The sequence below is a fragment of the Vigna umbellata genome, chromosome 1 (assembly GCF_029865625.1).
Source record: "Vigna umbellata cultivar VRB3 chromosome 1, Vumbellata_1.0, whole genome shotgun sequence".
Classification (NCBI taxonomy): domain Eukaryota; kingdom Viridiplantae; phylum Streptophyta; class Magnoliopsida; order Fabales; family Fabaceae; genus Vigna; species Vigna umbellata.
Window position 1 is genome coordinate 105,588,694 of NC_142165.1, and position 13,380 is coordinate 105,602,073.

General features: G+C 33.6%; 1 protein-coding gene across 1 annotated transcript; it reads right to left on the reverse strand.

Moving 5' to 3' along the window:
- Window positions 1-178: 178 nt before the first annotated feature.
- Window positions 179-11,095, reverse strand: LOC124828553 (sec34-like family protein). Its single transcript, XM_047301882.2, has 25 exons — window positions 10,918-11,095; window positions 10,588-10,671; window positions 10,410-10,517; window positions 10,271-10,315; window positions 10,108-10,182; window positions 9,910-10,005; window positions 9,461-9,538; window positions 8,644-8,729; window positions 8,428-8,494; window positions 8,214-8,276; window positions 7,994-8,095; window positions 7,754-7,858; window positions 7,558-7,650; window positions 6,504-6,592; window positions 5,755-5,974; window positions 5,088-5,174; window positions 4,430-4,546; window positions 4,295-4,327; window positions 3,256-3,342; window positions 3,120-3,182; window positions 2,196-2,312; window positions 1,749-1,841; window positions 1,363-1,488; window positions 873-973; window positions 179-546 (listed from the first exon to the last, which is right to left on the reverse strand). The coding sequence occupies exons 1-25, from the start codon at window positions 10,999-11,001 to the stop codon at window positions 417-419; spliced, it is 2,349 nt and encodes a 782-aa protein (XP_047157838.1). The 5' UTR covers window positions 11,002-11,095; the 3' UTR covers window positions 179-416.
- Window positions 11,096-13,380: the final 2,285 nt, after the last annotated feature.

Consider the following 13,380-nt stretch of genomic DNA (forward strand, 5'->3'; position numbering starts at 1 on the left):
CTTTAAATACTGAGTCGGACCGTATTATAAGTTAAGACCAGAAGCGAAAACATGAAAATTGAAAAGAACATATTATAACTTTCTTTAAGGTTGTTCACAGTTCATTGCATACAAAACTAAAAGTCGGATCGTGTGGCAATATAAAGAGCTATACTATTACCATTCTATAGCCATCGCATGAAAGAACAAGGGCAAGTAATTGTCGCTCACTAGTGAAAAAATGTACATCAATAACATCCATCAGTGTTGAAAAAATGAAGATAAATTGTCCGCAGCAAAACCACAAACTCTGCCATCTCTTGCTCTAATAATTCTACAAAACTATCTAGAATGTGTATGTAACCAAGTCTTTGTTCAAGATCCTTCAGTGGGTAAAAATTGGATAAGAAATTATTGAATGGCCTTTACATGCAAAATTAGAGTAAATTATCAAGCTCGTCTTGCAGATCCTCTACGGATATCAGATTAATGATCTGGATCTCTTCACTCGAGTATTCTGCCTGTAGCAGGGATCGGACTTGGATATGGGCTTCCACGATATTTGTCCTGCATGAACACCAGGAGAAACAACATTTTTAGATCGGTACGATTCTGCATTCCCTAGTGTAACAAATTCCGACCAACATTAACCAAGTTTCTGCCCAAAAAAGCATCAATTCACAACATATCGTCTAATTAAAAGGCATTTTCTATGGAGAAAAGATCTTCAAGTGAAACTACCACGTTATACATTTTAGAAATTTGACTAACTGAAAAACGCAATTTTTTTCCCCATCAAACAATACGAAATGATAATCAAGATGCACTTGTCACAGTAAAGGTGTGCAGAAAAATGTTCATGCCGTAACTCAATATTGTACATATAAACTTACTTTATTGGTTTGAAAAGTATAGTTCTTGTTGACGAATTCTGCAGATAAAGCTTCATTTTTGCGATCACCACCGGCAGTTGCTCCTGAATAGCAGCCCTGACCTATTAGACCACAGAACATCAATTTAGCTCCATAAATGAGAAATTCCCAATCAACATAACGAGACGAATATTATTTTCTATTTTAACTTGTGTTATTTAGACATGACTTCTCTAAGACGTAGATGAGTCTCTAGCTTTCTGTCTGCATAAAAAGGACAATTTCGTTGGCTATAGTGATGATTGATGAACTATATAATACCTGGAAAAAAAATGCAGCACTTCTGCTTTATCTAAAGCTCTACTAATTTTAAACACGGGATTAGAGTCTTTAATTCTTTATTTTTTTTTATCATCGCTAAATTGTAGGAGTTCTTCGCAGAAAATACTTTCATAGTAAACTGTCTCGTAGTTCAATGAATAAATAATGTAAATAACTAGAAATGACCTACCTTCTGAACAAGTTCAACCACCTTATCTGGAGTAGCGAAGGCTTGATCCTTCAGAGGTTTGGCCATACCTGACTCTAGCTTTTGATTCTGACCACCTGAAGATAATGCAACTTTGACTGCCGTGACCTAAAAGACAAATGAAAACTTTAGTACATACATTTTCTCTTTACAAAGACAATAAAAGAAGTTAAATCTTCCAGTGAGAGTTGTAAGAAATAAAACAAAATTCAAACGTATGTTCATGACACAAGATTTGCAGCAGGCAAATAACACAATTTGTAATAAGAACCAATTATATATATTTACATGCATTCGCTTTAAAGCCACGGGTCTATTTTAGTTCACTAGCTGGCAAAACATCAAATAGTTTGGTTACAGAAACAGACCTTTGTAACGAATGAAAGCAAAGGATCCACAACAAGCTTAGTAACCGACATGATGAACTCCTCACATGTGGCTTTGAGGCTCTTTTCCAGTTCCTGAAAGAAACCAACGTCAAAGGCCTAGAAAATGGTAGGAATTTGGTTTATGCCACATACAAAATAAAATTAGTAAACAACTGCTGAACTGAAAATAAAATCCATTTTAATAATTCTCCAATCAATTAATTCTGGTGTAGAGACATGACAGTATCAAAGTATGAAGGGTTGCAATTATAACTACACATTTAGGGGCGAAATTATTTTAGTTAACTAGGAAAGAAATAAAGCAGGTAACCATTGCAGGGAAAATGGACCACATATTGGGTTTGACAATTAAACATGCATGTCGCAATCAAATTAAATTTGAATTTAAAACTCTTGAACGACCCTAAATTCCACAAAGTCACAAACCTTCTTGGTGTCAATTTGATTTTCCAAAACTCTTGGAGACAATGTCCTTGCCAATGAAGTTGATCTTGACCAGTCAAATAGTGAGGCTTGACCTCTTAGAAGTCTTCGTAGATGCTCCTGATCCATATTCAATATTCATAGAGACATAACATATTAGTGTTAGTGATATTAACGCAAAATCAGCAATATAAACAATTAAATGTTAATCATGACATGGTGACAATATCAGTAGGCAAAGTCCATGATTAAAAAAAAAAACTCTTTAGCATCCACATACTCCTTGAAACCTTTAAAATAGTAGATCAAAGGATGTTCAAATAAAATAGATTAAGAACAAGCAGTTCTTGTAGTTTATTAGATCATTGGTAATTTTACTTCCCGAATTTCCTCTTTGTTCTATGATATCTATCTATTGGGTGAGCACTGACACATTTTTCTTACAGAGAAAAAAGCATGCATTTTACTTAAATCTCTTCACTATAAACTTAGAGATAGGGTCAACCAATTTGCAAAGTAATTGGGATGCCCTACTTGTTCTTATTCTATTGTTTAATTCTTTTTTCAGCCATTTAAGATATCTTATCCTAATACCGGTATACTTTTTACCTTCTTTTTCTCTTAATATTTTTTCTACTAGAAAAATAACTTCCTCTAAATGGCACCAGACACATGTAAAATGGCAAAAGTACTCAGTCCTCTACGCGAAGTTATAGGCCTCATTTGATAAAATCGTGATCATGAATGCAGCAATATCATCTTTGACTACTAAACATAACAGTAGACAGAATTGCCACAAGTCCAGACACTTTTCAATGTAATAAAGTTGAATTATGAGAAATGTGTACAAATTTGACAAGTGTTTGAAGTCAGAATGACGGTGTCACTCAGCTAACAAAATATAGCATTGGGCTATGAAATACTAACCAGCAAATGAGAGAAATCAAGCTCCTTTTGTGTGACGGAAAATTCAATATTGAAGGGTGCAATCTGGAAGACCAAAAAAATTACTCAAAATACTAAATCTATTAAATAGTTACACAAGAAAGTCTGACAGGATTACCTGCTCCCTTAAAATTAAAAGATGCTTTATAAGGAAGAGCTGTCCATCCATTTGTGATGATCTTTTTGCAATTAATTTGCTTGCTTTCTGTGGCAGACAAGAGGAAGTAGAAACAGAAACAAGCCAGTCAAAACAAAGTATCAACCACGTTGTCAAATTTAAATAACCATGAACAGATAACGCCCCCACAAAAGTTCGGAAATCTCACTGCTTTGTCTCCTAGGGCCTATGATATGTGCAGCTATTCTTTCTAGGCTTCCACCGTTTTTGCAGTTCAGCAATTTTTCTTTAGAATTACATTTTTAGGATTTTCAACAAAAATTAGACCTGCCCTGGGGTTACATCTGTTTCTCCTTATTTAACTTAAGAGATTTTTGCTTGTCCAAAGAAGCCAAGATTATGTGGTGGTGCTGTCTTTGCAGTTCTCAGCCATGTTTGGCTGGTAATAAATGCTAGAATTTTCAAGGTAATTTCTTCTTCTACAAGGAAAATGACAATATGCCTTGATTTGGATGTTGCAGACTTGATGGCCCAAAAAAATTTATCTATCCTAATGTGTTGTGTGCAATTGAGCCAGGGATTTGCCTTGTTCCTTCCTCCATTTTTCAATAATGAGCCTTTTATTATTTCAGGTAAGAAATTGTATCCTAGTTTGTTGTACCAGTTTCCTCATGTTAACATTCAAGGGTTTGGTAATAAGAAAGAAAACAAAATCTCGTGGCAATGTGTAATTATTGGATTTTGTGGTAGTAATGGAAATGAGTGTAGCTCAAGAGTGTATTTCGACAATTGATCTGCTTTTGGAATAGGGTTGTGAATATGACACTTGCTCTTTAGTGCATGTATTTCAGCATATTATCATTTACAACATGCAAGAAGATTGGACAGCTTCTACACTAACTATAGGAACTTCTATTTCCTATCTATTGTTTTGCTTTTCTTTATCTGGTCTGAGGATTGTGTACACTTCTTCAACTGAAGGGGTGGGGGGCGAGGAAAGAATATGAACCAATACAGATAATCACTAGTTTGCCATTACCTGAATCGATGTTGAGCAAACTTCCACTGCTTCCTGATTGAAATAACAAAAGCAGATCATTAATTAATTATTCAAAGGAAGAGGAATTTGGGTCCCAGGGGAGATTAAAAGTAGTTAAAGTGAAACCTTCAATACCTGTGCTAAACCAGTAAAAACTTCAGACTCTAAACAACGATACAACTTTGAAAGACATGATAGAGTTTTCTCCAGGGGTGGATACCATGTTTTAAATACATCTGGGTTGTCATCAGCCTGCAAATTGAAAATTACAGAGGATGAAAGACAGACGATTTTAAAATTTAGACCTATTTACATAAAGCAAATATGCAGCAATAACCACAAAACGAATACAAATCTAGTTGAGGTCTCCAGCATGTGTGCAACAAGCACAAGAAATGTTCACTAATTTATCGATAAATTTGCTATCTTGGTGAAATTGAGGGCAAAATCAAGATAGGATTGGGAAAAATAATTGATTCGTCAGATGGTATCATCAATACCTCAATTATCAGATTTTCAACATCCTGTCAGCCATATCAGTTTACAGTTCAGAAAAAGGTAATGTTTTTGAAGGTGAGAATAAAGACAGAAGAATCACCTTGTCACCACAGTTACATACTCAACTGGAAACTAATGAAGCAGGCAAACAACCAGAACTCAAATTACTAAATATATCTCACAAGCATTACCATATGAAAATCAGCATATAGTGGTCATCATGCGTGAGAAACAATCATGGCTGAATATGTATATTCAAGCAAAACCCAATAAATTGCAAGGAAAGACACTTTACAGGATTGATCTCAGAAGTACTTTCCACAGATATCTTCAGCTTTTCAGGGTAGTCCAAATCTTCATTAGTTGGGATGTAATTCGCTATCTGTAAAAATACAAGAAAATAAGGTTTCCAAAAACCGAAATATTAGAAAAAAATTATAATAATCACCTCTAGGAACTAAATATGGTAAGCCAAAAAATTGTTAACCACCAATCAAATAAAAGTACATGTAACCTGACAATGTGATTCTTAAAACTGAATTATTTATTTCAATCATCTAAATACATTAAATGGAGCCAACAAGTGTGTTTGATTTACAGTAATGGACAACACAAGAAGCATCGTAGCGGTTGGTAAGTGATGTCACAAACTTTTGTTTAGCATTCTATCTATGGAAGTTGAAGCAAATCAAGACTTAAGTTATTTAAGGAAAGAGGGTTGAGATTTGAGAGGGAGAATGTGAGTCATGGGGAGGATGGTTATCAAGTAAAGGCAGAAAAATAGAGGTAAGCAGATTGAGTACATGAAAATTGACACAGTTCCACAGATTTATTCCTTTCAGTATTGATTAGAATAAACAAGAAGAGGGGCAAAACCCAACCAGGAAATATCTTCAGCATTTAAAACAAATATATGAGGATAAAACAACAAACTATAAGAAAAAAAAAGACTAGTAACCTACCTCATCTCGTATATGAGTCCGGGCACGAAATGTTAACCGCTCATGGACATCTGCCAAAATTCTCTCAAATGTAGGACGAAGACCAGCTAGTGATTCACTCCTCCTACTATGCTGTTCACCGAGGACTTCCATTTTAAGTATATCAACAAGTTCACAAAGAAAATCAATAGTTGTTTCGTGAACAAGTTTAGGACGCAGTGTATCATACAGATATGTTGAACTGCAAGCAAAATTGATAAAATCATGAGTTGCAGACTCTACAAGCATGGAAATTTTGCTTTTAAAGAATAACATTCACAACAAACATATAATGAGAAAGAGGGAGAAATAAGCTGGGAAGTATCTAAAAATGAAGGAATGTGCCACATAGCAAGTGGAGCTTCTATCACACATCAATGCTCCTTCACTTCCCTTGCCAAACACTTTGGAATCTGGATGTGCTACATTCCCAGAATCTTACCTAAGCACACTCCCAAAGATTTCTTGTACTTGGGACATATATAATGACTATTTTGGGGGCCACCTTATGTCATTGCTTATGTCTTAAAGAACACAAGAAAATAAGCTATTTGTCTTCGATGTGAAAGCTCTTATTTATTTCCACTTATCTACAAATAGACCTTGTCTATGTACTAATGTTTTGTTCTCACTCTCTCTCGCTAAGAGGATTTCTTTTCTTTCTTCTAATGAATGTTTCTTCTGTTGAAAAAATAAACCAGGTATTCTTGTTAACAGGAATACAAACTTACAGAGGATCCATTAATGGAGCTAAACTTGAAATCTCCTTTGAAGAAGCTGGAAAAAAATGATCAAAAAGTTGGTGTTCAAGTTGACAGACCTGCACAAATTATAATCAATGAGACTTCCTGCCAAAAAGATATGAAGCAACTGACACCGTTAATTGTTTACATCTAACAAACAAATAGAGTAATCACAAGAAGATTAGCATTTATTCTTCAGTTAAAAATCTGTATGCCGTGCACAATCACCTTAATTAATCTATATTATTAGCTGCACATAATGATACATAATGCCAGGTTGTTGTTATCATTGTGACATCTTTAGCAAAAACTTCCTTAAAATATGAAACATCATTGAATGTTATTGACACAAAAAACAAAAAGTCATGGAAAACTAGGTTTAGAATGAATTATAGAAACAAATAACAATATATTTAACGTGGAGGAACTACAATATACTAGAGATCAAAGACCAAATATGTAATGTTGTGTATAAAACCGGCAAGAACTTCAAATATGTACTAAAGGACAACTACGATTAAAACACAACCAAAATAAAAGCTTTGAACCAGCCTAAAATAACTCTTAGAGAATCTTACTAGTGCATGTTCACAGCACATCAGACAATTTGCAACTCAAAGCACAATGATCAATTTCTGTATTCAAATTTCATATTTATTTCCATTTTATAAAAAATAAATATTTATTGATAATAAAATGAATATTTTCATCCTTCCTTTTCCCAAAACTACCAAAAATCTCTTTGCCCAATTCAAATGTTAGTTAAGAGGCTAGGATATCAAAAGTAAATTGAAAGTTGAAGTCTTTTTTCTAAATAACCACAGCCACTATGCATCTCTCCCTTTCTTTATTTCGGTTATACCCAGTTTCTGTATTTCATTACTATTCTCTGAGTGCTGACACTTTTAGTAGTCTAAACTCTAAAGCTAATATGGGCACATAAATATCATAGTGATGCCACAGTATATTTAAAAAAGACACCAGTGACCAATATCAATAAAAGGGATCATGATATTAAATTGATAAAAAGAAATAATGGTACCTGAATGAGATAAGCACATCCTGATCTAGTCAATGATGGCAAGGACTCCTTCTTGGCAAACTCGGATATTCGCCGCTGAACTATACCTCTTATCTACATGCAATGAAATAAAGAATTTTGTAATCATTTGACTGCATAATACTGGAAAAACATATTACAGACACCATACAATTACAAAGCATGTAAATTTTCTCACCAAAGAGAGGCGTTGCTCACAGTATAGTCTGTGACATTCGGCAAGGATTTGACCATACTCTTTCCTTGAAGACCTGCTTTCAATCTCTTCAAGTAGGGGCTTAAGCTGCAAAAGTTACGATTCTTAATCAGCCGCACAAATAGGAACTATTAGATATGCTGGAGAAAGCTTATTCATTAAAGCTGACCACTTTATATAAAACTTCAAATTCAAAGATTTAAGTCAAATGAAAAAGGTCACCTCACTTGCTGCTGCCTTGAATCGAACATATATAACAGATGCCTCTACTCCCTCAGAGATAGAAGCTTTGTCACCCCCACTTCCACGGATCGCTTCCTGGACCTGATGTTCAGGTATGTGACAATATATATTATATTAACATAGGACTCTGAATGCTCTTATCCTTGTACAATACATATGCGCACATATATTATCCACTCAACCTGCAAACTAACTTCACCTGAGAAGAGGCACCTTTGAGAACCGCAAGTACATGAGAACGCATCATGCCCAATGCTCGAGACTACAAAAAAATGACAATATTTCCAAATTACTAAAGTTTAAATATCTATCAAGCATGGCTTATATAAGATAGGACAGATTTCTAGCTATAGACTGAAGATTGAACAAACAGTTTCATAAATCAACAATTCCTATCAGTAAACTTTATATACCTGGAGCTGCCGAAATTTAAGCAAGTAAACACTAGATTCTGCATACTGTGGATTGCTCTCAACATACCTTAATTAAAAAATAAAAATGTCAATGATCACATTTGTTGTTCAAATATAGAAGCAGATGAAGCTTAAGTTAAATTACTTCATGACATTCTATACACTTGAGCATGGCAAATATACAAATCAAATGAAGGAAACTGGAATTTTACTCACGAGATGCATTCATCAAGTCGTTTGAGAAGTGGGAGAAAGTTTTCATTTCCAACGTTCATGTTTGGAGAATAAAAATTGGTAGCAACCTGTACGAAAGAATTTAAGCAAACCATATAAATAATTTAAAATAATAACTACTTGTAGTTTTGCCAAACTTCAAGACTGTGTAAATAGTATATATGTATACACACACACACACACATCCATACAATTTCAATTTTAAAGTTAAAAAAAAGACTAGAATAGCAGACATATCAGCAAGCATGCTGCATAAGTACGGTGCATAGATTTTGAAAATTAAAGCAGCAGCATTAACAGATACCTTTTTACCAACACTAACCCTGAAGAAGTGATAATTATATCAATTAAGTGATTGTAGAACACAACGTCTTCACACCAAAAGAAATATTCACTGGCAACAAAATACAAATGTAAAAAGCAAAAGAGGAAAACATATTTCCAGCATAAAATCTCTCTGAAATTCACACTAAAAAGCATATCTTAAAACCTATTTTATTGTAAAAGTATTAAAAAAATCATTAATTTGATTTGATTGCACAAAAAAACATTGCTCAAAACCTAATTTATTATACAAGTTTTCAGTTTCACGTCAGAAAATATATGAAAATGCTTATTGCAACATCCTAATGCCCACCACAATAGCAGCTTTCAGTGGCAGATATATAAATGTTGTATGTACTTTTGTATGCTCAAATTCTTTAGCATTAACTTACTATCGGATACTTAAACCAAAAAAAGGCAATGATGGAAAACTAAATCAAGAAAAGAACCAGTCAAGCCAGCAGTCAAACCTTACATTCTCCAGTTCATCAAAGTAATTGAGTTTACAACGAAGTGCATCTGCAAAATCAATTAGTCTTTGCTTTTCTTGCAGCTGTAATAGGAAAATAAATGTGAGAAAATCAGTCATTTCAGTCAATGAAGAAATCTAGGGCAGCTAAGTAAAAATCAGAAAAGATCAAAGACTTCAAAAGGCCAAACAGGAAGAATAGATCCAATAAACTGTGTAGTGTGAAACTCATCTATGCATGAAGGAAAAAAAGAAGCCAAACAACCAAGAATCTCCCATTCCATTAACTAGCTTTCCTGATTTATTAGTTTAACATTTATATAAACCTATGTGGTCTATTACTATAGAAATAACAGAACAGATAGCTGGCAGCCCTGACCTACAATATGAATTGTGCAATCATTCAATTAAACACTAACGAATAAGATTTGAGGGGAAAGATAACAAAACCGTACCAGTCTATCGCATGCATCATGAAGCGTTTTAGTCTTTGTAGCTACAGCCTGATGCTGCAACTGTAGCTCGTTAAATAAGTCTAGGGTGTCGTCAACCTGCATTAGATCAAGTCATCAAACAGAAAACTGTATGAGAAAATGATAGTAACCAAATTAGATATCCATAACTAATCCACCAGAAGAAGATAAGAAAATAACCTGTTGGAGAATTTCATCACATGTCTGTATGCGGTCTGTTAGAGTGTTCACGTAATGCTGATATTTCTCTTCTGTCTAAAATTGGAAACTAAGTTAAGAGTCCGCAAACAAATTAACAGAATATGAAAAATCGGCGGCATAACAAAGTCTGGTAACTAGTAACCTCTGATTTCATTGCAGATTCAAGATCCGCAAACCATTTGTAGAACTGCGTCAAATTTAAAGACAAAAAATATCAATCGTGTCATATAAACTCATGTGGAGCATTGAAAGCCAGAAACCAGATTGCGCAGACAACTTGCCTGATTGGTATTGACCATAACAGTCTCAATAGCACCGGAGTCATCGAAGGAACTATCCTTCGTTTTAACGGAAAACGCATTGTGTTGCACCGACGCATTCTCTTGAGCCTATAAATGCCAGAATTACATTTTAATTGTTCGTGAGAATATCAATTACACGTAAATGGCAAAAGCTTACCAACTTGAGAGGCAACGGTCGCTCAGAAACCGCGTGAGAGAGAGAGACAATCGCGGTTTGCTGTTGCTCTGTCAAAGGAGCATTCTGCAAAAACACAATTCACTTCAAAAAATCAAATAACTGCAAATAAAATCACAGATCTGATCCGTGACAGAGTAATATTCGTTTATAAACAAAAAGATCAATTAGGATGATGTGATAATAATTGAACAAGAAACGCAGATGCAAAATACAAGATCTGAGAAATCGAGGTAACTAGGGGGAGGAAAGAGCGGAAACACAGAAATGGAAGCGTGATTTGGATGGGAAAGGGAAAATGTTGAAGGATACCTGTTCCCAAGTGGAAGCGAAGTTGTAACCCTTGGAAATGGCAGCGGAATTTGGAAGAGATTGAGGTGGACCTCTGCTTCCCATTTTCCTCTGTCACCGCTTGGCTCTGCTTCTCCTCCTGCTTCCTCCTTTCTTGCACTGTCCCTGCTTTCTTACATACACGTTAAAAGCTCCCAGTTTGAGTTTTCCACACCAAACGCAGCGTTTTGTTTCTCAGTATATCGTGACTTGTTTGCGTTGCTTCCTAAGCTTTGTCTTCTTATTACAATTTTAATTTAATTGGTTATGTTTGTAAGCAAACAAATACTTGGATACAATTTTTTTTTTAAAGATTGTATCATTGTTCTTCAAATTATTTAACCGAGATTTCCTAAGACAAATAAAAAGGTATTCAAGTTTAGATAAATTAAGATATTTAATATTTTTTGTATTTTAATTGAAAACGGCAGAGTTTATATATATTTATATTTATATAAGTGAAAATACATATACACGTGTATTTATTTTTTCATAATAAAAAATATAATTATAAAGTATTTTTTTACAAATTTGTTATAAATAATTATATTATTTTATAAGTAAAATTTTATTATAATTAGTTAGTTTAGTTTAAAAAAAGGTTAGATTTAAAAAACAAATAAAATTAATAAAATAAATTTTTTAATTTAAAAATGATTACTTAAAAAAAATTATGAAAAGAAAAATATATGTATCCCTTGTTTACAGATAGACATATAAATGTCGCTTTTACAATAATGATAATACAAAAAATGCACTACCTCCTAAAAGACATTAACACTCTCGTTAGATTTAAAATATACACTTTTTTTAGCATTTATGTCAATAGGAAATTTCATCAGAAAATTAAAATATAATAATTTGAATTGATTTTTTTAAATATTTTATTTTGATTAAATTAATCGAAATTTTGTATTTTAATTACTATTAAATGTGAAAATTATACCATTATCAGAAAAAATATTTAATTCATTAAAAATAATAGTGAACAGTATTTTTCAATTGTTGCTGTAAGATTATTTTTCATTAAAAACCCTATAAGACTTTTTAAATAGTAGTGAAGAAGAAATCGTTTTAGTTGATATTAATTGAATTTACTTAAAATTTATGTTTGCTGTAAGAGTTATTTTATTAAAATTGTTGGTTATAACTTTTTTAAGAATCACAACGTGGGATGATTGGTCCCGCAAAAATAATTATGGCTAGTTAATCATTTGATAATGATCAGTAAGCATAAAATAGTCTTACAAAAATTTCATTAAAATAAAAAATTTATTTAATGTAATATCATATTAAAGAGAGTATTCGAAATTGCTCATTCAGTGTATATAGTTATGATTTTTAAATTGGATAATATGAAATATTCGATACTATATTTCAGATTGGTCGATCTGAAAACCACGCGTACATATTTAGTGATCTAGAATGTAATTTTTGATTCGGTATTGTATTCTAAACTAGTCCGGCTTAAGTATTTCGGAGCATATTCTTCTTCTTCTTCATGTATAACTAATGGATTATCCTCCTTTCCCCTAAATCTTTCTCCTTCATCAACCAATAGAGACCTACATTCAATACCCTTTGTTTACACTTTCGTTCCACCTCAATTTTTTTTCTCTTCTTCAATCAAACTATAGTTTTCGGCGAACCTCCAATGCCTTTGCATACAACTCAACATATTCAAGTTCCACCACCTCCTCAACTACTTCACGTGTGGTAGAGAACATAAATGACACGAATGAAAAAATAAACATGTACGACTCTACCATCCATTGCTTTCAAAATTGGTACGAGTTTCATCAATAAACCAATGACACCTTTGTAACTCACAAACTTGAGATTAGCCACTTAAAACCATTAGAGATTGCTACAATGATAAATCATGGGTATTAATGAGGTAAATTATGATGTTTACCTAGGTGGACTTGAGCATAATGTATTATGACGTCGGGGAACAACATAAAGTTCAAATTTCCAATGGCATTCACGATGACGATGTTGTCATGGGGCGTGATTAACTTCGGTAAGAGCATAGGAGCGGAGCTAAGGAATGCCCTGAAGCCAATAGGTGGGGGACTGCTAATTTACTAAAGGCGACAGCGAGGATTGGTTCCTATGTGGTGTTTGTTTAGATTGATGACCCTTACTTAAACCATAACTGTTAAGAGTGGTCAAAAACATGGACATGCTACGTACCATTTTAAGATCGATGAGTCCCACCCATGCTTTGACATGGCAAGAGAAACTTGAAGTGAAGGAAAAAATAAGTCTAAAGCGGAGAAGGTGAGCAATACTTGCTTGCATCCTACACCATAATTACTTTGCATGCTTCATTGTCTCCAATGCAACCATTAGCCTCCAAGATCAAGATGTTTAACATTGCCAAGCATCATGTATGTCCTTTGCATTCATGCATGAACATTTGTGCATGGTTGAACCTTTTTC